At 57.5% G+C, this 23,915-nt stretch overlaps 1 protein-coding gene across 3 annotated transcripts in view; it reads right to left on the bottom strand.

Moving 5' to 3' along the window:
* BMP3 (bone morphogenetic protein 3) overlaps positions 1 to 9,507 on the bottom strand; it is a 68,962-nt gene extending 59,455 nt beyond the window's left edge. Inside the window, exons 1-2 of one of the 3 annotated variants that reach the window (XM_064651285.1) lie at positions 9,261 to 9,507; positions 2,028 to 2,327 (exon numbers count right to left, since the gene is read on the bottom strand). In XM_064651285.1, the coding sequence (XP_064507355.1) occupies positions 2,028 to 2,124 (97 nt within the window). In that variant the 5' untranslated portion in view covers positions 2,125 to 2,327; positions 9,261 to 9,507. Of the gene's footprint in view, positions 1 to 2,027; positions 2,328 to 6,082; positions 6,168 to 6,201; positions 6,382 to 9,260 lie in introns of those variants that run through there. The other 2 variants (XM_064651283.1, XM_064651284.1) reach the window with 2 other exon arrangements.
* Between the last annotated feature and the right edge of the window lie 14,408 nt (positions 9,508 to 23,915).

Genomic DNA, 23,915 nt, shown 5'->3' on the forward strand with positions numbered 1-23,915 from the left:
GTTGGGTTTTTTACAGAAAGGACAGCTGGGTGTACATGCAGGAAAGCCCTGCTGATGACACAGGTGGCACTCCAGATTACAAACCCCACGGTTCCAGAGGGAATACCTGCTCTCTGTTGGTTCAGCAGGTACACAAGAGAGAAAAACAAAAAAGGCTTTCATGTGTCTTTTCGATTGCAGCCAACAGTTTAAGTTCTGAATCACCAGTTGAAATGCCTTCTCACACTGAAGTGTATTAAGAAAATGCTACAGGGTCTCCTGTAACACAGCAAACTGCAGGAGAATCAGAGCTGAGGCTGGAATTGCACACTCAGTGCACTTCATTGTATCTCGGTATGTACTGAACAGCTTGTAACAACTCACTGTTCCAAAAGCTTTGGATACCTCAGCAGAGGCTGCTCTGGGGGCCTAGGAATGGCAGCACTGGAGGAAGCCTGGGAACTGAGACCGGCTGTCTTCATTTTGGTGGGACACTTACTGTTTATGTTTTATTTTCATTTGTAGGCTAGCTCCTACTTTATCTACCCTAATCTCTTAGAGCACCCCACTAATTCACGAGGCAGAGCACTAAAACCCTACTAGAGCTTTCAGAGTCCAAGCTCTGCTTAACACAGCTGGGTTGGCTCCCACTGCTTGTTCCAACATCCTCTGGGACAGCACTACAAGGACATAGCACAGGAGTGGAGTGAGGAACCCAAGGTGTTACAGACATGCCTCCAAGCAGCAGAGAAAGGGAACAAACGAAAAAAATTATCCCCAAAAATCTTTTGGATCAGGAAAGGTTATAAAAAGTAACCTTTTCAGGTTATAAAAACTAAGTCCTGCTGCCCCTCCATAAACAGCTAGAAACACCTCTTGCAGGCATCGCCAGCCCCTCCCTGGTTGGAAGGGCTCTGCCTAACCCAGGAGTGACCCCGTCTGTTAAACAAGGAGATTGCAGGTCCTTTACAGGGGGCTCAGAAAACCGCGGCCAGAAGGGGAAGAACTGCGGCACTCATGGGATACAATCGCCGACGGTTATTACGTTTCCAAGGCACGGCTCCATCCTACCTCATTTCTGCCACACGTTTAACCTTTTGTGCCGTATTTTTCCCAAACCATCCCAAGACGCACAGTCCCCAGGATACCTGCCAGGCAGCAGGCACCAGGAGCTGTCTGAAGCTCAGGGCAAAGCTTGCTCACATGTGCTGGGGCACCACGCTTCATTTCCTCTGCACGTTTTAGAGGCTAATTAGCTCACCATCAGAGTAAATACTGACCCTGGAATTAGGGAAGGGAGGGAGGGGAACGATGCTTTTACTTCAATCAGGAGAGTCAAAGGATATCAAAACAATCCTTAGCATAGCCTGAACAATTTCCTAAGCAGAACCAGGAAATAAAGTCACAGTGACTCCTGACTCCCAGAGCACCCAGCGCTGCCTTTGCAGTCACCTTTACTACTTTTCTTTAACGTGAAGGCCATCTAAGAGAGAGAAAGCCAGGCTCCTGCTTCTCCTTGAAGAAGGTACCAAAGAGCACTGTTCTATCCGAACGCAGCAGCGAGACCAGGACGCTCCTCCCAATACAAAATTAGAGCTATTAAAAAGCCAAGAATATAGGACAATCCTCCCTTTAAACTGAAGGCTATCGATCCAGCCAAACTGACCAATGGCAATTGAAACTTCAGCAACACAGTCCCCCGAGTCACCCAGCTGCACGAGGGGGAGCGGCACACGGGGCAGGAGCAATCCCAGCTGCCCCTGGCAGCACAGCACTGCGGGCAGAGTGCCCAGGCAGCTCTGCCAGGGGCCACACCGGGTATGGGGTACGTACAGGGACACTGCTGGGCTATCCCGACACTCCAGCACCCCTTCAGCACCCTGCAGGAAAACTTGGAGAGCACCCCTGCTAATGAGTTCCAAAGAAAGCGTCTCAATGCTCCGGCTGCATCTCCCTCTGTTGAAAGCACCCACTGAAATCTACAGCTCCTTGTGACACCAAAACACACCCCTAAATGTTTTCCTTCTTTCCTTCAGCTCCTCGTTTACCTTTCACAGGCTTCTGCAGAGTGTTTTCAGATGCTTTGCTTGTATAAAAAAAATTAACATCAACATATTTCTCAAACATATTCAAGAAATCTTTCATCAAATAATCTCTGTCACGTGTTCCCCCGGAGGTCTTCCTGCAAAATCCTGTGTCTCGCCATTCAGATTCATTCTTAACCTGTTAAGAAAATCACGATCTCGCAGGTACTCACAGGAACGCTCTCAGGAGGATTTGCTGCTTCTCTCTGTGCCTGGGCCTGCACCAAGTCATCGGTCAGTTCTTGTCCCATGCTTGCCAGTGACCTAGAGAAACAAAAGGTACAATTATTGGTATTAATTATCGCCACAGGCTTTGGGTTCACTGTTGGGTTGAGTGTTCTGTAAATATAGACAGTCCTCAACCTACTGGAGCTGATTTGTCTGTTCCCTGTTCTGCTTTTACAAACCCTGACACCACTCCTCAAGAATTATCACTGCTGCAGATCTGCAACAGACCAGCAGGTTCCTACTACATGTATTTGCTTTTAAAATGAAATTCTTAGTACATCTAGCTACATAACCAACATAAATACATGTATTGATAGTCCTTGGGGGAAAGCTTGCCGGGGGAGAAAATATCCATTTTAGCACCACAATTTGATACACCTTCAGAAAAAGCAGAATTACCACCAGTCCAGTGCCCCCCCAGTGGCCAGCACCAGGGCTCATTCCCTCCTCTGGCTGATGGAACTGAGAGCCAGGTTCTGCTCATCCCACTCAGCAGGGGCACAGCTGGGATGGGGAGCCTTGGTGGGGGCAACACATGCTGGTGACACCGGCTATGGCACCAAACCCTGAGCCTGGGGACACCGGCTACGGCACCAAACCCTGAGCCTGGGGACACTGGGTACGGCACCAAACCCTGAGCCTGGGGACACCGGGTACAGCACCAAACCCTGAGCCTGGGGACACCGGCTACGGCACCAGAGCCTGAGCCTGGGGACACCGAGTACGGCACCAAACCCTGAGCCTGGGGACACCGGGTACAGCACCAAACCCTGAGCCTGGGGACACCGGGTACGGCACCAGAGCCTGAGCCTGGGGACACCGGGTACAGCACCAGAGCCTGAGCCTGGGGACACCGGGTACAGCACCAAACCCTGAGCCTGGGGACACCAGGTACGGCACCAAACCCTGAGCCTGGGGACACCGGGTACGGCACCAAACCCTGAGCCTGGGGACACCGGGTACAGCACCAAACCCTGAGCCTGGGGACACCGGGTACAGCACCAAACCCTGAGCCTGGGGACACCGGCTATGGCACCAAACCCTGAGCCTGGGGACACCGGGTACGGCACCAAACCCTGAGCCTGGGGACACCGGGTACGGCACCAAACCCTGAGCCTGGTGACACCGGGTACAGCACCAAACCCTGAGCCTGGGGACACCGGGTACGGCACCAAACCCTGAGCCTGGTGACACCGGGTACAGCACCAAACCCTGAGCCTGGGGACACCGGGTACAGCACCAAACCCTGAGGCGCAGAGACAGCAGATCCCTCACCCTGAACAGCCTCCCCGTGCCACCCTCTGCCCCTCTGCCACTGCAGGCTCCACTGGACACACACTGCTCAGCATCGAGTCACGGAATGCTTGGGGCTGGAACTTGGGGCTTGCTTTTTTTTTTTTTTTAACCAGTGGAAAATACAAAGTATTTTTAAAGGAACTACTCTTATTTCTATTTTCCCTATCAACCTGTCCTTGACTTGTGACACGACACTAAAAAGTTTCAGCCTGCTTCACCAAGAATCCCAAAGGGAAAAGGAAAGCACTGCCTCCAGCCCCCCCAGATTCATTACCCTCAACACATGCTCATTTTTACCATTTGTAGAAAAAGTGCCACCATTTCTCCCGAGCCCATGCCTGACCTGGTAATGCTATTTAACTGAGCAACAGACATTCCAAAGGCAGAGGTGAGGATGCAGAGCAACCCACACAACCAGAGCAGAGAAAATATCGGTCCTGTGGTCCGAAGCAGCTTCGCAAGATGTGCAATGTGTAGCTACCCTGCAGCTAATTGTGCAAATACTGGTCAAGAGGAGCCTCCCTGCACACAAAGGAGGAGACTCAGCTCTTGAGCAAACCCTGTGTCGTTTAAACCACAGCTACAAACCCAGAGAAGCATCCTAAGAACGATCCCTGTCTTTGTGCTCACCTTTACTCCTGCCCTAACTCACCTCCTGAGCCCTGCCTTGCTGATTGCTTCCCACAGACAAACCCCACAAAAAACCAGCAATTAGGGAAGCCTACAGTAAATGCAGCAGCTACACACAACAGCCACTGGCTCACCCAGGGGCACAAAGGCAGCCCAGGCCACTGGGTTATTTCAGGGCTTTTTGGCAACTAGAGCTTGAAGCTGCTGCTGTGCAAGAGCCAAGGAGAGCACCACATTGTCACCCTGTCGGTCAGGGTGACACCCCCACCTACCAACTGATGGGGAACTAAAAAAAAACAACCACCAAAGCAGGACAGGAGGGCAGAACTGCCACCTCAGGCAACCAGAAGACAGATAAGCTGGTCTAGTGGAAGGTGTCCCTGCCTATGGCAGGGGGTTGGAAAGAGCTGATCTTTAAGGTCCCTTCCAAACCAAAGCATTCTGGGATTCTATTAACACTTAACCCTAAAAAAAAAAAAAAATAAAGAAAAAAACATCACTTATGCCTGAAGTAGAAGTTTGAAAGAGGATTGTAAATGAAATACAGCAACAGCTGAACCACACAGCCCACGTGTCCTCAGCCCACAAGCACCACCACCAAAGGTGTGTGATCCATGCTAGTAAATTATTTCGTGATAATCTCACTATGGCACAAACAGGGAAAAGCACCACAGAACAAGGAGGCTGCTCAGTGGTTCTACTGCTCACCAATCACATTGTCAAAATCAGGGTTCTAAAAATATTTTTAACTCCTTGTACCAAAGCACCAAAAAAAAGAAAAAAAAAAAAGAAAAGAAAAGTTTCTTACTTATGGTAGTCATTAATTTTTCTCAAGAGGCCAGAAAAACACGTAGCTAAATGTTTTAAAATGCACAGACCAGTGAAACTGAGAGGGAAAGGGGCAAGAATAAAAGAGCAGGGGGAACCAGCTGGGAGATGGAATAAAGTGTTACAGCAAAGCATCGAACTCTCAGGGCGGAGTGCCTTTTCATGGCAAGCACACGCTACAACAAGCGTGACAAGACACAAGTGTAAAAACAACGGCCTAAACCCCAAAAGGGCACATGCACTGCTCGAACTGCCCTTCTCAGAGACTTTCGGGGAGTACTTCAGCTTTCTCCTCAAAGCCTTTTGGAAACGGAACTAAAACACCCCTCGTGAAGAACCGTTTGCCTTGTAACAACATCCCCAGTCCCGCACTGCACATACGGGACCGGGCCCCTGGTAACAACACCCACGGTAACCCACCCCTCCTAAAGGACCCGGGCTCTTGAAACAACTTCCAGGGTAAATCGCTGCACATAGAGCACCAGGTCCCTTGTAACGATACCCACAACAAAACGCGCCACCAGGTCCCTTGTAACAGCGAAACACTTCCCCCTTTTCCACACCCGTGCTCCCTGTCCTGTCCCCAGCGACGCCAGGAGCTCGCAGCCTTGGCAAACTCACATTCCCGGGCTGCAGCTCCCAAGGGATGACGCAGCTATTCAAGCGCACGCCCGCGGGGGGTGAGGGATTCCCTCCGCCTGGCGCAGCCAAGAAACCCGCCCGCCGCTCCCCCTGTCCCGGCCTCGGAGAGGCGGCGGCTCTCTGGGAGCACACCTGGAAGCGATGCCGCCTGCCCTGCGGGTGGGGCACAGCACAGCTGCCCTGACTCCCCTCTCCAAAGAGCTTCCACCGAGCAATCGCCGGAAAGACCCAAATCCCAGCATGTCAATGGTGCTGTGAAACACCTCCCTTTTTGGGTTGAATAGCGGGCTAACAGCAGCAGGAGGCTGCCTTTGCCCATCCGAGCCTTCTCCCGAGCTCAGCTCAGCCCTCCAGAAGCCGCAGGACGGGTCATTCCCAGAGGAAGGGAGACTTACCGACGAGCCCCCTCACGGAACGGGCCCACAGCGCTCCACAGTGAACCCTGCCACCCCCGGGGGACGAGCCGAGCCAAAACGAGCCCCCACAGCCCCTCAGCGCCCTCCCGCCCTCACACCTCGAGGTCCTGCCGGTCCCGCGGAGTCCTCCGCGGCCCCCGAGAAAGCCGCTTGCCCACAGAGCTGCGCGTGCGCAGAGCGAGCGCGAAAGGGCCGGCGCGCCAAAGGCGGTGAGGGGAAAGGGGGCGGTGCGAGCGAGGAGGCTCTTGAGTGTGGCCTGGGCTAAGTTCCGGTCCTGGCGACGCCATTTTGAGTGTGGCATCAAGGCGAACTTCCGGGCCGAGGCCGCCATCTTTGTGTACGGCCTTGGAGAACTTCCGGTCATGGCGCCGCCATCTTTGTGTACGGCCTTGGAGGACTTCCGGTCATGGCGCCGCCATCTTTCTTTCGGGGCGGCCTCGGTCGCTCTCTACTTCCGGTGCCCCGCTTTACCCGGACAACGACCCTCGCTAATTTCTGCGCTTTCGCCCCAAAAATCTTCACGTTATTCCCCCCGCGCACACCCCGGGAGAGACGGGAGACCGCAGCTCCCGCCGTGCCGCCGGAGCCGGCCCTCAAGTCGAGCGGGGAGCGCTGCAGCGGCACAGGAGCCACTGCGCATGCGTCGCCGCTTGCCCTCGCCCGCCCGCCCTCACTTACCACGTGATCGCCGGCGTCTCGCTTTAGGACTGCGCATGCGCCGCCGTCGCCACCTTGCCTGCCCCCCCACACCGCCCGCCTTCGCTCGCTCTCGCTGCGCGCGCCTCGCCCGCTTTGCCCCGGCCCCTCCCTCACATTTCGCGGCACCCCCCCCGCTGCCTTTTCGGCTCCCCGCCCTTCCCCGACCACCTTTTGGGCTCCCCTTCTCATACTTTAGGGGGGACCCCCAAGTCACGGGGCGGACGGCGGGGCGGGGCGGGGCGGGGCGGGGCGGGGAGTAAACCCCGGGGTGCCCAAGAAGCCCTGGTTTGCCCTTTCATTTCACTTGGCAGTTTATTAGGGCCTTTTTACTTTGCTCGCTTTGATTTTTTTTCTTTCATTTTCCTTCTTTATTGCCTTAATTTTTTATTCTATTTATTTTTCATTTCATTTTCATTTCTTTTCTTTCTCGTTTGCTTTTATTTTTTTTAGTTCTTAGTCCTCCAGAGAGCAACAAAGAACACTGAAGCTCCTCTGGGACAGACAAAGGCCCCCCTACCCTTCCCTTAGACACAACGCCTGCCAGGAGGGCCCCGCAAGCCCGCTCCGCTCCTGCCAGGCACTGGGGCTCACCCCCAGGGGGGCTTTGCCAGCACCCAGTGGAAATTAAAATTACAGCCTGGGCAGGAAATTAAAAGTACAGGACGGCAGGACCGCTCCTGGCCAAGGCCACCGGTCCGTGCAAGTCAGACCACTGACCACCCGGGGCTGGGGACTTTCGGGGGCACGCTTCCACCTTTCATTCTCCAGGGACTCCAGTTCTTCCTGGCACCCCTTGCTTCAGTCTTCCCCTGCTGCAAGAGGTCACTTTGTCTTTCGAGGGGACAGATTGCCAAAGCCCGGCCGGTCCATTCCCACGAGGAAAGAAAGGTAGCTTTGTCTCGGACAGGATGCTGAGGGGGGAGACACAAAATAAAAGTTTAATTTAAAACAACTGCCGAGAACAGAAAGCAATTCAAACATAAGGCAGACGAGGCTCGTGCAAAACCCAGTACATTTGACTTCAAAGGAGAATTATTTCCCTCTGCACCTAACAGAATGGCATTTTCCCCCAGGTCCTGCTTCCCATCCTCGAACAAAACACACTGACAACATTTTTCACCATGCCAGTGGAGAGCTATTAGAGAGCACTGCACAGGGAAGCTGAGCCTGCCCCTGGATCCCTGCAAGTGTTCCAGGCCAGGCTGGATGGGACCTGCAGCATCCAACCGGGGATGAGAGTGGAAGGTGCCCCTGCCCACGGAAGGCAGGGTGGCCTTTGAAGGTCCCCTTCAAACCAAATCGCTCTCTCATTCCCCTCCGAAACAACTCCCAAGAGACACAGCAACCAAAGCAGAGGGACTGCACTCCCAGCTTTTCTTACCTGCAGGCATACAGCACGTTGGACATAAAAGCCACAGGGTTAGTCCTGCCAGAGGTGTCCGGCACAGTGTCCACGGCGACCGAAGGGAAAGAGGCAGCCTGGGAACACGGAGTAAAAGGCACTTTAATTAGGAGTACACTGAGCAATAGCCAGGTCATTCACACAGCTCCACTGTCCAGTCACACAAAAAGCACTCACCGAGGCCTCAGTTAGGATGGTTCCTGACGCTGACCGGGTGAACACCTCCCCGCAAGCCCGCTCCGCTCCTGCCAGGCACTGGGGCTCACCCCCAGCGGGGCTTTGCCAGCACCCAGTGGAAATTAAAATTACAGCCTGGGCAAGAAATTAAAAGTACAGGCCGGTAGGACCGCTCCTGGCCAAGGCCACTGGGCCGTGCAAGTCAGACCACTGACCACCCGGGGCTGGGGACTTTCAGGGCCATACTTCCAGCTTTTATTCTCCAGAGACTCCAGTTCTTCCTGGCACCCTTGCTTCAGTCTTCCCCTGTTGGAAGAGGTCACTTTGTCTTTCGAGGGGACAGATTGCCAAAGCCCGGCCGGTCCATTCCCACGAGGAAAGAAAGGTAGCTTTGTCTCGGACAGGATGCTGAGGGGGGAGACACAAAATAAAAGTTTAATTTAAAACAACTGCCGAGAACAGAAAGCAATTCAAACATAAGGCAGACGAGGCTCGTGCAAAACCCAGTACATTTGACTTCAAAGGAGAATTATTTCCCTCTGCACCTCAGAGAACGCAATTTTCACCCCGGTCCTGCTTCCCATCCTCGAACAAAACACACTGACAACATTTTTCACCATGCCAGTGGAGAGCTATTAGAGCACACCGCACAGGGAAGCCGAGCCTGCCCCTGGATCCCTGCAAGTGTTCCAGGCCAGGCTGGATGGGACCTGCAGCATCCAACCGGGGATGAGAGTGGAAGGTGCCCCTGCCCACGGAAGACAGGGTGGCCTTTGAAGGTCCCCTTCAAACCAAATCGCTCTCTCATTCCCCTCCGAAACAACTCCCAAAGAGACACAGCAATCAAAGCAGAGGGACTGCACTCCCAGCTTTTCTTACCTGCAGGTTCACAGCACAGCACGCTGGACGTAAAAGCCACGGTAGTTAGTCCTGCCAGAGGCGTCCGGCACAGTGTCCACGGCGACCGAAGGAAAAGAGGCAGCCTGGGAACACGGAGTAAAAGACACTGTCGTTAGGAGTACCCCGAGCAACAGCCGGGTCATTCCCACAGGCAGCTTCGCTGTGCAGTCCCACAAAAAGCTCCGACTCCGGACTGAAGCTCGGAGAAGCCCGGCAGTGCCAAAACACTCCAGCTCTCCGCTTCCCAGCCCGCCCCGACCGCCGGGCGCCGCCTCGCAGTCGCCGCCTGGCGGACACGGCCGGGAACGGCACTGCAGCCGCGCGGCCCCCCCCCTTGCGAGACCCGCGGCGCCTTTCGCGAGGACGGGCCTTTCTTCCCTAAAACCTGCCCTTCCCTAGGAAAAGCTGGGCAATTCACAGAGTTGCTGTTTTTATCCCGGCTTCCCAAAGGACTTCTCTCTCCCGGCGGCGGCGGCAGCGGCAGCAGCAGCAGCAACGCTCCCCGCGAAGCCCTGACCGAGGCTGGGAATTGACACACAACAAGCTAAGAGCATTAACTCGGCCCCAAAACACTCCACAACAGACCAATTTACAGTCCCCTTTGCCTCCTCCTCCCCGCGCAGGCCCAGGCTTTGGGATTCCAAGGCAAAGCCCGAGAGGCCCAGAGAGCAGCAGCCCCTCAGCCCCAGCACGGCCTCCCCCGGGCTCCCCCGGCCGGGAACCGGCCTAGCCAGCCCCTGCTGTGCAGCACAGCAGGCGGGGGGATGACTTTTGGGACCCCTCCCTGGCCGCTGCAGAGCAATGCAGGCATCGGGGCCAAGTCCTGCCCGGCCCCCGGGCACTGCAGACAGTTCAGCCCCAGCAGCAGCAGCAGCAGCAGCAGCAGCAGCGGGCTGTTCTGCCTCTTGCTCCCCTCTCATTTGGACCCCAACGGTGAGGAACAAGCCCCGGGCACAATCGGCACCGAGCAGCAAGGCCTGGGCTCGCCAGAGGCCCGGGCCTGCCTACTCCAGGCTCTGGGCTTTCTTTGCTTTCTTCCGCCGCAATTCTCCTGCCCCGGCAAGCGTTAAAAGACACACTGCCCGGGGAGACGTGCCCCGAAACAGCCATCAGTTCCAAGGCCAGAAAATCTCAGGGCCACACTTCGAAACCCTGCCGCGAGGCCCCCGGAGAAGCCAAGGGGAGCTGGGATTCCCTGCAGTCCCAGGGAAGCGAGGGGAAGGTGGCAAAGGGGCAGAGAGCAAACCCCCCCCCCAGCTGCTTCTCCCTGCAACCCCTCCGGCAGGCGCAGCTGCCCTGGGATTTCATGCCCCTTGTGTCTCTTGCGAGCTCAACGAGCGAACAAAGGGGTCCTGCAAGATCCGCTTCCTCTGTCCCTGAGGCGGCACAGAGCCTCCCCGCGGGGGGGGGGCGATGCCAGGGCACATCCGAGCCCGGCCCTGCCGCCTGCCGCTCTCGCCGCCCCTTCTCCTGGCGGCGGCACGCAGGTGCGAGTGTCTCCGCAGAGGCGAGAAACCTGCCTGTCGCTTCCCCTGCCTGCAGGCCCCGCTGGCCGCGGGAGAGGCAGAAGAGCGGCCGCCGCCCCCCCGCCGGGCCCCCGCTTACCCCGGCGACGATCTCCTGCAGAGCCCGACGTCGGATCCGCCGCCGTGGGTCGCTTCCGGGGGGGGGGAGGCGGCGGCGCAGCCCCGACAGCATCTCCGGGGCACGGCGGGAGCGGAGCGGAGCGGAGCGGGGCGGGCGGGCGGGAGGGCGGCGACCACCTGGGGTCCTGCGCCTGCGCGGCGCGCCGCGTCGCCGAGAGGGGGCTGCCGGGGCCGGTGCCTGCCGCCGCCCGCGAACCCGCCGCATGCGCCCGGCGCCGCCGAGCGCCCCGCCCCGTCCCCACAGCGGGAAGCGGCGCGGCGAGACGGCGCTGCGGGCGCGGGGCGGGGGTCCGGGGCGGAGCGGAGGTCAGGCACCAGGAAAAACGCCTCTCTGAGGCGAGGGGGCCTCTTGCCGCCATCTTGAGTGTGGCCGGGCTAAGTTCCGGTTTTGGCGGCGCCATCTTGAGTGTGGCCTTGGGGCGACTTCCGGGCCGGGGCCGCCATCTTTGTGTACGGCCTTGGAGGACTTCCGGTCATGGCGCCGCCATCTTTGTGTACGGCCTCGCAGCACTTCCGGTCCGGGTGGTGCGCCCTCCAAAACAGCCCGGTCGCTCTCTACTTCCGGTGCCCCGCTTTACCCGGACAACGACCCTCGCTAATTTCTGCGCTTTCGCCCCAAAAATCTTCACGTTATTCCCCCCGCGCACACCCCGGGAGAGACGGGAGACCGCAGCTTCCGCCGTGCCGCCGGAGCCGGCCCTCAAGTCGAGCGGGGAGCGCTGCAGCGGCACAGGAGCCACTGCGCATGCGTCGCCGCTTGCCCTCGCCCGCCCGCCCTCACTTACCACGTGATCGCCGGCGTCTCGCTTTAGGACTGCGCATGCGCCGCCGTCGCCACCTTGCCTGCCCCCCCACACCGCCCGCCTTCGCTCGCTCTCGCTGCGCGCGCCTCGCCCGCTTTGCCCCGGCCCCTCCCTCACATTTCGCGGCACCCCCCCCGCTGCCTTTTCGGCTCCCCGCCCTTCCCCGACCACCTTTTGGGCTCCCCTTCTCATACTTTAGGGGGGACCCCCAAGTCACGGGGCGGACGGCGGGGCGGGGCGGGGCGGGGCGGGGCGGGGAGTAAACCCCGGGGTGCCCAAGAAGCCCTGGTTTGCCCTTTCATTTCACTTGGCATTTTATTAGGGCCTTTTTACTTTGCTCGCTTTGATTTTTTTTCTTTCATTTTCCTTCTTTATTGCCTTAATTTTTTATTCTATTTATTTTTCATTTCATTTTCATTTCTTTTCTTTCTCGTTTGCTTTTATTTTTTTTAGTTCTTAGTCCTCCAGAGAGCAACAAAGAACACTGAAGCTCCTCTGGGACAGACAAAGGCCCCCCTACCCTTCCCTTAGACACAACGCCTGCCAGGAGGGCCCCGCAAGCCCGCTCCGCTCCTGCCAGGCACTGGGGCTCACCCCCAGGGGGGCTTTGCCAGCACCCAGTGGAAATTAAAATTACAGCCTGGGCAGGAAATTAAAAGTACAGGACGGCAGGACCGCTCCTGGCCAAGGCCACCGGGCCGTGCAAGTCAGACCACTGACCACCCGGGGCTGGGGACTTTCGGGGGCACGCTTCCACCTTTCATTCTCCAGGGACTCCAGTTCTTCCTGGCACCCCTTGCTTCAGTCTTCCCCTGCTGCAAGAGGTCACTTTGTCTTTCGAGGGGACAGATTGCCAAAGCCCGGCCGGTCCATTCCCACGAGGAAAGAAAGGTAGCTTTGTCTCGGACAGGATGCTGAGGGGGGAGACACAAAATAAAAGTTTAATTTAAAACAACTGCCGAGAACAGAAAGCAATTCAAACATAAGGCAGACGAGGCTCGTGCAAAACCCAGTACATTTGACTTCAAAGGAGAATTATTTCCCTCTGCACCTCAGAGAACGCAATTTTCACCCCGGTCCTGCTTCCCATCCTCGAACAAAACACACTGACAACATTTTTCACCATGCCAGTGGAGAGCTATTAGAGCGCACCGCACAGGGAAGCTGAGCCTGCCCCTGGATCCCTGCAAGTGTTCCAGGCCAGGCTGGATGGGACCTGCAGCATCCAACCGGGGATGAGAGTGGAAGGTGCCCCTGCCCACGGAAGGCAAGGTGGCCTTTGAAGGTCCCCTTCAAACCAAATCGCTCTCTCATTCCCCTCCAAAATAACTCCCAAGAGACACAGCAACCAAAGCAGAGGGACTGCACTCCCAGCTTTTCTTACCTGCAGGCACACAGCACGTAGGACATAAAAGCCACAGGGTTAGTCCTGCCAGAGGTGTCCGGCACAGTGTCCACGGCGACCGAAGGGAAAGAGGCAGCCTGGGAACACGGAGTAAAAGGCACTTTAATTAGGAGTACACTGAGCAATAGCCAGGTCATTCACACAGCTTCACTGTCCAGTCACACAAAAAGCACTCACCGAGGCCTCAGTTAGGATGGTTCCTGACGCTGACCGGGTGAACACCTCCCCGCAAGCCCGCTCCGCTCCTGCCAGGCACTGGGGCTCACCCCCAGGGGGGCTCTGCCAGCACCCAGTGGAAATTAAAATTACAGCCTGGGCAAAGGTGCTTCCCGCAGGACCACTCCTGGCCAAGGCCACCGGTCCGTGCAAGTCAGACCACTGACCACCCGGGGCTGGGGACTTTCGGGGCCATACTTCCAGCTTTTATTCTCCAGAGACTCCAGTTCTTCCTGGCACCCCTTGCTTCAGTCTTCCCCTGCTGCAAGAGGTCACTCTGTCTTTCGAGGGGACAGATTGCCAAAGCCCGGCCGGTCCATTCCCACGAGGAAAGAAAGGTAGCTTTGTCTCGGACAGGATGCTGAGGGGGGAGACACAAAATAAAAGTTTAATTTAAAACAACTGCCGAGAACAGAAAGCAATTCAAACATAAGGCAGACGAGGCTCGTGCAAAACCCAGTACATTTGACTTCAAAGGAGAATTATTTCCCTCTGCACCTAACAGAATGGCATTTTCCCCCAGGTCCTGCTTCCCATCCTCGAACAAAACACACTGACAACATTTTTCACCATGCCAGTGGAGAGCTACTAGAGAGCACTGCACAGGGAAGCCGAGGCTGCCCCTGGATCCCTGCAAGTGTTCCAGGCCAGGCTGGATGGGACCTGCAGCATCCAACCGGGGATGAGAGTGGAAGGTGCCCCTGCCCACGGAAGACAGGGTGGCCTTTGAAGGTCCCCTTCAAACCAAATTTCCCCTCCAAAATAACTCCCAAAGAGACACAGCAACCAAAGCAGAGGGACTGCACTCCCAGCTTTTCTTACCTGCAGGCATACAGCACGTTGGACATAAAAGCCACAGGGTTAGTCCTGCCAGAGGCGTCCGGCACAGTGTCCACGGCGACCAAAGGGAAAGAGGCAGCCTGGGAACACGGAGTAAAAGGCACTTTAATTAGGAGTACACTGAGCAATAGCCAGGTCATTCACACAGCTCCACTGTCCAGTCACACAAAAAGCACTCACTGAGGCCTCAGTTAGGATGGTTCCTGACGCTGACCGGGTGAACACCTCCCCGCAAGCCCGCTCCGCTCCTGCCAGGCACTGGGGCTCACCCCCAGGGGGGCTTTGCCAGCACCCAGTGGAAATTAAAATTACAGCCTGGGCAGGAAATTAAAAGTACAGGCCGGCAGGACCACTGCTGGCCAAGGCCACCGGTCCGTGCAAGTCAGACCACTGACCACCCGGGGCTGGGGACTTTCAGGGCCATACTTTCCAGCTTTTATTCTCCAGGGACTCCAGTTCTTCCTGGCACCCCTTGCTTCAGTCTTCCCCTGTTGGAAGAGGTCACTTTGTCTTTCGAGGGGACAGATTGCCAAAGCCCGGCCGGTCCATTCCCACGAGGAAAGAAAGGTAGCTTTGTCTCGGACAGGATGCTGAGGGGGGAGACACAAAATAAAAGTTTAATTTAAAACAACTGCCGAGAACAGAAAGCAATTCAAACATAAGGCAGACGAGGCTCGTGCAAAACCCAGTACATTTGACTTCAAAGGAGAATTATTTCCCTCTGCACCTAACAGAATGGCATTTTCCCCCAGGTCCTGCTTCCCATCCTCGAACAAAACACGCTGACAACATTTTTCACCATGCCAGTGGAGAGCTATTAGAGAGCACTGCACAGGGAAGCCGAGGCTGCCCCTGGATCCCTGCAAGTGTTCCAGGCCAGGCTGGATGGGACCTGCAGCATCCAACCGGGGATGAGAGTGGAAGGTGCCCCTGCCCACGGAAGGCAGGGTGGCCTTTGAAGGTCCCCTTCAAACCAAATCGCTCTCTCATTCCCCTCCGAAACAACTCCCAAGAGACACAGCAACCAAAGCAGAGGGACTGCACTCCCAGCTTTTCTTACCTGCAGGCATACAGCACGTTGGACATAAAAGCCACAGGGTTAGTCCTGCCAGAGGTGTCCGGCACAGTGTCCACGGCGACCGAAGGGAAAGAGGCAGCCTGGGAACACGGAGTAAAAGGCACTTTAATTAGGAGTACACTGAGCAATAGCCAGGTCATTCACACAGCTTCACTGTCCAGTCACACAAAAAGCACTCACCGAGGCCTCAGGATGGTTCCTGACGCTGACCGGGTGAACACCTCCCCGCAAGCCCGCTCCGCTCCTGCCAGGCACTGGGGCTCACCCCCAGCGGGGCTTTGCCAGCACCCAGTGGAAATTAAAATTACAGCCTGGGCAAGAAATTAAAAGTACAGGCCGGTAGGACCGCTCCTGGCCAAGGCCACTGGGCCGTGCAAGTCAGACCACTGACCACCCGGGGCTGGGGACTTTCAGGGCCATACTTCCAGCTTTTATTCTCCAGAGACTCCAGTTCTTCCTGGCACCCTTGCTTCAGTCTTCCCCTGTTGGAAGAGGTCACTTTGTCTTTCGAGGGGACAGATTGCCAAAGCCCGGCCGGTCCATTCCCACGAGGAAAGAAAGGTAGCTTTGTCTCGGACAGGATGCTGAGGGGGGAGACACAAAATAAAAGTTTAATTTAAAACAACTGCCGAGAACAGAAAGCAATTCAAACATAAGGCAGACGAGGCTCGTGCAAAACCCAGTACATTTGACTTCACAGGAGAATTATTTCCCTCTGCACCTCAGAGAACGCAATTTTCACCCCGGTCCTGCTTCCCATCCTCGAACAAAACACACTGACAACATTTTTCACCATGCCAGTGGAGAGCTATTAGAGCACACCGCACAGGGAAGCCGAGCCTGCCCCTGGATCCCTGCAAGTGTTCCAGGCCAGGCTGGATGGGACCTGCAGCATCCAACCGGGGATGAGAGTGGAAGGTGCCCCTGCCCACGGAAGACAGGGTGGCCTTTGAAGGTCCCCTTCAAACCAAATCGCTCTCTCATTCCCCTCCGAAACAACTCCCAAAGAGACACAGCAATCAAAGCAGAGGGACTGCACTCCCAGCTTTTCTTACCTGCAGGTTCACAGCACAGCACGCTGGACGTAAAAGCCACGGTAGTTAGTCCTGCCAGAGGCGTCCGGCACAGTGTCCACGGCGACCGAAGGAAAAGAGGCAGCCTGGGAACACGGAGTAAAAGACACTGTCGTTAGGAGTACCCCGAGCAACAGCCGGGTCATTCCCACAGGCAGCTTCGCTGTGCAGTCCCACAAAAAGCTCCGACTCCGGACTGAAGCTCGGAGAAGCCCGGCAGTGCCAAAACACTCCAGCTCTCCGCTTCCCAGCCCGCCCCGACCGCCGGGCGCCGCCTCGCAGTCGCCGCCTGGCGGACACGGCCGGGAACGGCACTGCAGCCGCGCGGCCCCCCCCCTTGCGAGACCCGCGGCGCCTTTCGCGAGGACGGGCCTTTCTTCCCTAAAACCTGCCCTTCCCTAGGAAAAGCTGGGCAATTCACAGAGTTGCTGTTTTTATCCCGGCTTCCCAAAGGACTTCTCTCTCCCGGCGGCGGCGGCAGCAGCAGCAGCAGCAGCAGCAACGCTCCCCGCGAAGCCCTGACCGAGGCTGGGAATTGACACACAACAAGCTAAGAGCATTAACTCGGCCCCAAAACACTCCACAACAGACCAATTTACAGTCCCCTTTGCCTCCTCCTCCCCGCGCAGGCCCAGGCTTTGGGATTCCAAGGCAAAGCCCGAGAGGCCCAGAGAGCAGCAGCCCCTCAGCCCCAGCACGGCCTCCCCCGGGCTCCCCCGGCCGGGAACCGGCCTAGCCAGCCCCTGCTGTGCAGCACAGCAGGCGGGGGGATGACTTTTGGGACCCCTCCCTGGCCGCTGCAGAGCAATGCAGGCATCGGGGCCAAGTCCTGCCCGGCCCCCGGGCACTGCAGACAGTTCAGCCCCAGCAGCAGCAGCAGCAGCAGCAGCAGCAGCGGGCTGTTCTGCCTCTTGCTCCCCTCTCATTTGGACCCCAACGGTGAGGAACAAGCCCCGGGCACAATCGGCACCGAGCAGCAAGGCCTGGGCTCGCCAGAGGCCCGGGCCTGCCTACTCCAGGCTCTGGGCTTTCTTTGCTTTCTTCCGCCGCAATTCTCCTGCCCCGGCAAGCGTTAAAAGACACACTGCCCGGGGAGACGTGCCCCGAAACAGCCATCAGTTCCAAGGCCAGAAAATCTCAGGGCCACACTTCGAAACCCTGCCGCGAGGCCCCCGGAGAAGCCAAGGGGAGCTGGGATTCCCTGCAGTCCCAGGGAAGCGAGGGGAAGGTGGCAAAGGGGCAGAGAGCAAACCCCCCCCCCAGCTGCTTCTCCCTGCAACCCCTCCGGCAGGCGCAGCTGCCCTGGGATTTCATGCCCCTTGTGTCTCTTGCGAGCTCAACGAGCGAACAAAGGGGTCCTGCAAGATCCGCTTCCTCTGTCCCTGAGGCGGCACAGAGCCTCCCCGCGGGGGGGGGGCGATGCCAGGGCACATCCGAGCCCGGCCCTGCCGCCTGCCGCTCTCGCCGCCCCTTCTCCTGGCGGCGGCACGCAGGTGCGAGTGTCTCCGCAGAGGCGAGAAACCTGCCTGTCGCTTCCCCTGCCTGCAGGCCCCGCTGGCCGCGGGAGAGGCAGAAGAGCGGCCGCCGCCCCCCCGCCGGGCCCCCGCTTACCCCGGCGACGATCTCCTGCAGAGCCCGACGTCGGATCCGCCGCCGTGGGTCGCTTCCGGGGGGGGGGAGGCGGCGGCGCAGCCCCGACAGCATCTCCGGGGCACGGCGGGAGCGGAGCGGAGCGGAGCGGGGCGGGCGGGCGGGAGGGCGGCGACCACCTGGGGTCCTGCGCCTGCGCGGCGCGCCGCGTCGCCGAGAGGGGGCTGCCGGGGCCGGTGCCTGCCGCCGCCCGCGAACCCGCCGCATGCGCCCGGCGCCGCCGAGCGCCCCGCCCCGTCCCCACAGCGGGAAGCGGCGCGGCGAGACGGCGCTGCGGGCGCGGGGCGGGGGTCCGGGGCGGAGCGGAGGTCAGGCACCAGGAAAAACGCCTCTCTGAGGCGAGGGGGCCTCTTGCCGCCATCTTGAGTGTGGCCGGGCTAAGTTCCGGTTTTGGCGGCGCCATCTTGAGTGTGGCCTTGGGGCGACTTCCGGGCCGGGGCCGCCATCTTTGTGTACGGCCTTGGAGGACTTCCGGTCATGGCGCCGCCATCTTTGTGTACGGCCTCGCAGCACTTCCGGTCCGGGTGGTGCGCCCTCCAAAACAGCCCGGTCGCTCTCTACTTCCGGTGCCCCGCTTTACCCGGACAACGACCCTCGCTAATTTCTGCGCTTTCGCCCCAAAAATCTTCACGTTATTCCCCCCGCGCACACCCCGGGAGAGACGGGAGACCGCAGCTTCCGCCGTGCCGCCGGAGCCGGCCCTCAAGTCGAGCGGGGAGCGCTGCAGCGGCACAGGAGCCACTGCGCATGCGTCGCCGCTTGCCCTCGCCCGCCCGCCCTCACTTACCACGTGATCGCCGGCGTCTCGCTTTAGGACTGCGCATGCGCCGCCGTCGCCACCTTGCCTGCCCCCCCACACCGCCCGCCTTCGCTCGCTCTCGCTGCGCGCGCCTCGCCCGCTTTGCCCCGGCCCCTCCCTCACATTTCGCGGCACCCCCCCCGCTGCCTTTTCGGCTCCCCGCCCTTCCCCGACCACCTTTTGGGCTCCCCTTCTCATACTTTAGGGGGGACCCCCAAGTCACGGGGCGGACGGCGGGGCGGGGCGGGGCGGGGCGGGGCGGGGAGTAAACCCCGGGGTGCCCAAGAAGCCCTGGTTTGCCCTTTCATTTCACTTGGCATTTTATTAGGGCCTTTTTACTTTGCTCGCTTTGATTTTTTTTCTTTCATTTTCCTTCTTTATTGCCTTAATTTTTTATTCTATTTATTTTTCATTTCATTTTCATTTCTTTTCTTTCTCGTTTGCTTTTATTTTTTTTAGTTCTTAGTCCTCCAGAGAGCAACAAAGAACACTGAAGCTCCTCTGGGACAGACAAAGGCCCCCCTACCCTTCCCTTAGACACAACGCCTGCCAGGAGGGCCCCGCAAGCCCGCTCCGCTCCTGCCAGGCACTGGGGCTCACCCCCAGGGGGGCTTTGCCAGCACCCAGTGGAAATTAAAATTACAGCCTGGGCAGGAAATTAAAAGTACAGGACGGCAGGACCGCTCCTGGCCAAGGCCACCGGGCCGTGCAAGTCAGACCACTGACCACCCGGGGCTGGGGACTTTCGGGGGCACGCTTCCACCTTTCATTCTCCAGGGACTCCAGTTCTTCCTGGCACCCCTTGCTTCAGTCTTCCCCTGCTGCAAGAGGTCACTTTGTCTTTCGAGGGGACAGATTGCCAAAGCCCGGCCGGTCCATTCCCACGAGGAAAGAAAGGTAGCTTTGTCTCGGACAGGATGCTGAGGGGGGAGACACAAAATAAAAGTTTAATTTAAAACAACTGCCGAGAACAGAAAGCAATTCAAACATAAGGCAGACGAGGCTCGTGCAAAACCCAGTACATTTGACTTCAAAGGAGAATTATTTCCCTCTGCACCTCAGAGAACGCAATTTTCACCCCGGTCCTGCTTCCCATCCTCGAACAAAACACACTGACAACATTTTTCACCATGCCAGTGGAGAGCTATTAGAGCGCACCGCACAGGGAAGCTGAGCCTGCCCCTGGATCCCTGCAAGTGTTCCAGGCCAGGCTGGATGGGACCTGCAGCATCCAACCGGGGATGAGAGTGGAAGGTGCCCCTGCCCACGGAAGGCAAGGTGGCCTTTGAAGGTCCCCTTCAAACCAAATCGCTCTCTCATTCCCCTCCAAAATAACTCCCAAGAGACACAGCAACCAAAGCAGAGGGACTGCACTCCCAGCTTTTCTTACCTGCAGGCACACAGCACGTAGGACATAAAAGCCACAGGGTTAGTCCTGCCAGAGGTGTCCGGCACAGTGTCCACGGCGACCGAAGGGAAAGAGGCAGCCTGGGAACACGGAGTAAAAGGCACTTTAATTAGGAGTACACTGAGCAATAGCCAGGTCATTCACACAGCTTCACTGTCCAGTCACACAAAAAGCACTCACCGAGGCCTCAGTTAGGATGGTTCCTGACGCTGACCGGGTGAACACCTCCCCGCAAGCCCGCTCCGCTCCTGCCAGGCACTGGGGCTCACCCCCAGGGGGGCTCTGCCAGCACCCAGTGGAAATTAAAATTACAGCCTGGGCAAAGGTGCTTCCCGCAGGACCACTCCTGGCCAAGGCCACCGGTCCGTGCAAGTCAGACCACTGACCACCCGGGGCTGGGGACTTTCGGGGCCATACTTCCAGCTTTTATTCTCCAGAGACTCCAGTTCTTCCTGGCACCCCTTGCTTCAGTCTTCCCCTGCTGCAAGAGGTCACTCTGTCTTTCGAGGGGACAGATTGCCAAAGCCCGGCCGGTCCATTCCCACGAGGAAAGAAAGGTAGCTTTGTCTCGGACAGGATGCTGAGGGGGGAGACACAAAATAAAAGTTTAATTTAAAACAACTGCCGAGAACAGAAAGCAATTCAAACATAAGGCAGACGAGGCTCGTGCAAAACCCAGTACATTTGACTTCAAAGGAGAATTATTTCCCTCTGCACCTAACAGAATGGCATTTTCCCCCAGGTCCTGCTTCCCATCCTCGAACAAAACACACTGACAACATTTTTCACCATGCCAGTGGAGAGCTACTAGAGAGCACTGCACAGGGAAGCCGAGGCTGCCCCTGGATCCCTGCAAGTGTTCCAGGCCAGGCTGGATGGGACCTGCAGCATCCAACCGGGGATGAGAGTGGAAGGTGCCCCTGCCCACGGAAGACAGGGTGGCCTTTGAAGGTCCCCTTCAAACCAAATTTCCCCTCCAAAATAACTCCCAAAGAGACACAGCAACCAAAGCAGAGGGACTGCACTCCCAGCTTTTCTTACCTGCAGGCATACAGCACGTTGGACATAAAAGCCACAGGGTTAGTCCTGCCAGAGGCGTCCGGCACAGTGTCCACGGCGACCAAAGGGAAAGAGGCAGCCTGGGAACACGGAGTAAAAGGCACTTTAATTAGGAGTACACTGAGCAATAGCCAGGTCATTCACACAGCTCCACTGTCCAGTCACACAAAAAGCACTCACTGAGGCCTCAGTTAGGATGGTTCCTGACGCTGACCGGGTGAACACCTCCCCGCAAGCCCGCTCCGCTCCTGCCAGGCACTGGGGCTCACCCCCAGGGGGGCTTTGCCAGCACCCAGTGGAAATTAAAATTACAGCCTGGGCAGGAAATTAAAAGTACAGGCCGGCAGGACCACTGCTGGCCAAGGCCACCGGTCCGTGCAAGTCAGACCACTGACCACCCGGGGCTGGGGACTTTCAGGGCCATACTTTCCAGCTTTTATTCTCCAGGGACTCCAGTTCTTCCTGGCACCCCTTGCTTCAGTCTTCCCCTGTTGGAAGAGGTCACTTTGTCTTTCGAGGGGACAGATTGCCAAAGCCCGGCCGGTCCATTCCCACGAGGAAAGAAAGGTAGCTTTGTCTCGGACAGGATGCTGAGGGGGGAGACACAAAATAAAAGTTTAATTTAAAACAACTGCCGAGAACAGAAAGCAATTCAAACATAAGGCAGACGAGGCTCGTGCAAAACCCAGTACATTTGACTTCAAAGGAGAATTATTTCCCTCTGCACCTAACAGAATGGCATTTTCCCCCAGGTCCTGCTTCCCATCCTCGAACAAAACACGCTGACAACATTTTTCACCATGCCAGTGGAGAGCTATTAGAGAGCACTGCACAGGGAAGCCGAGGCTGCCCCTGGATCCCTGCAAGTGTTCCAGGCCAGGCTGGATGGGACCTGCAGCATCCAACCGGGGATGAGAGTGGAAGGTGCCCCTGCCCACGGAAGGCAGGGTGGCCTTTGAAGGTCCCCTTCAAACCAAATCGCTCTCTCATTCCCCTCCGAAACAACTCCCAAGAGACACAGCAACCAAAGCAGAGGGACTGCACTCCCAGCTTTTCTTACCTGCAGGCATACAGCACGTTGGACATAAAAGCCACAGGGTTAGTCCTGCCAGAGGTGTCCGGCACAGTGTCCACGGCGACCGAAGGGAAAGAGGCAGCCTGGGAACACGGAGTAAAAGGCACTTTAATTAGGAGTACACTGAGCAATAGCCAGGTCATTCACACAGCTTCACTGTCCAGTCACACAAAAAGCACTCACCGAGGCCTCAGGATGGTTCCTGACGCTGACCGGGTGAACACCTCCCCGCAAGCCCGCTCCGCTCCTGCCAGGCACTGGGGCTCACCCCCAGCGGGGCTTTGCCAGCACCCAGTGGAAATTAAAATTACAGCCTGGGCAAGAAATTAAAAGTACAGGCCGGTAGGACCGCTCCTGGCCAAGGCCACTGGGCCGTGCAAGTCAGACCACTGACCACCCGGGGCTGGGGACTTTCAGGGCCATACTTCCAGCTTTTATTCTCCAGAGACTCCAGTTCTTCCTGGCACCCTTGCTTCAGTCTTCCCCTGTTGGAAGAGGTCACTTTGTCTTTCGAGGGGACAGATTGCCAAAGCCCGGCCGGTCCATTCCCACGAGGAAAGAAAGGTAGCTTTGTCTCGGACAGGATGCTGAGGGGGGAGACACAAAATAAAAGTTTAATTTAAAACAACTGCCGAGAACAGAAAGCAATTCAAACATAAGGCAGACGAGGCTCGTGCAAAACCCAGTACATTTGACTTCACAGGAGAATTATTTCCCTCTGCACCTCAGAGAACGCAATTTTCACCCCGGTCCTGCTTCCCATCCTCGAACAAAACACACTGACAACATTTTTCACCATGCCAGTGGAGAGCTATTAGAGCACACCGCACAGGGAAGCCGAGCCTGCCCCTGGATCCCTGCAAGTGTTCCAGGCCAGGCTGGATGGGACCTGCAGCATCCAACCGGGGATGAGAGTGGAAGGTGCCCCTGCCCACGGAAGACAGGGTGGCCTTTGAAGGTCCCCTTCAAACCAAATCGCTCTCTCATTCCCCTCCGAAACAACTCCCAAAGAGACACAGCAATCAAAGCAGAGGGACTGCACTCCCAGCTTTTCTTACCTGCAGGTTCACAGCACAGCACGCTGGACGTAAAAGCCACGGTAGTTAGTCCTGCCAGAGGCGTCCGGCACAGTGTCCACGGCGACCGAAGGAAAAGAGGCAGCCTGGGAACACGGAGTAAAAGACACTGTCGTTAGGAGTACCCCGAGCAACAGCCGGGTCATTCCCACAGGCAGCTTCGCTGTGCAGTCCCCACAAAAAGCTCCGACTCCGGACTGAAGCTCGGAGAAGCCCGGCAGTGCCAAAACACTCCAGCTCTCCGCTTCCCAGCCCGCCCCGACCGCCGGGCGCCGCCTCGCAGTCGCCGCCTGGCGGACACGGCCGGGAACGGCACTGCAGCCGCGCGGCCCCCCCCCTTGCGAGACCCGCGGCGCCTTTCGCGAGGACGGGCCTTTCTTCCCTAAAACCTGCCCTTCCCTAGGAAAAGCTGGGCAATTCACAGAGTTGCTGTTTTTATCCCGGCTTCCCAAAGGACTTCTCTCTCCCGGCGGCGGCGCGGCAGCGGCAGCAGCAGCAAGCAACGC

The sequence above is a fragment of the Pseudopipra pipra genome, chromosome 4 (genome assembly GCF_036250125.1).
Source record: "Pseudopipra pipra isolate bDixPip1 chromosome 4, bDixPip1.hap1, whole genome shotgun sequence".
Classification (NCBI taxonomy): domain Eukaryota; kingdom Metazoa; phylum Chordata; class Aves; order Passeriformes; family Pipridae; genus Pseudopipra; species Pseudopipra pipra.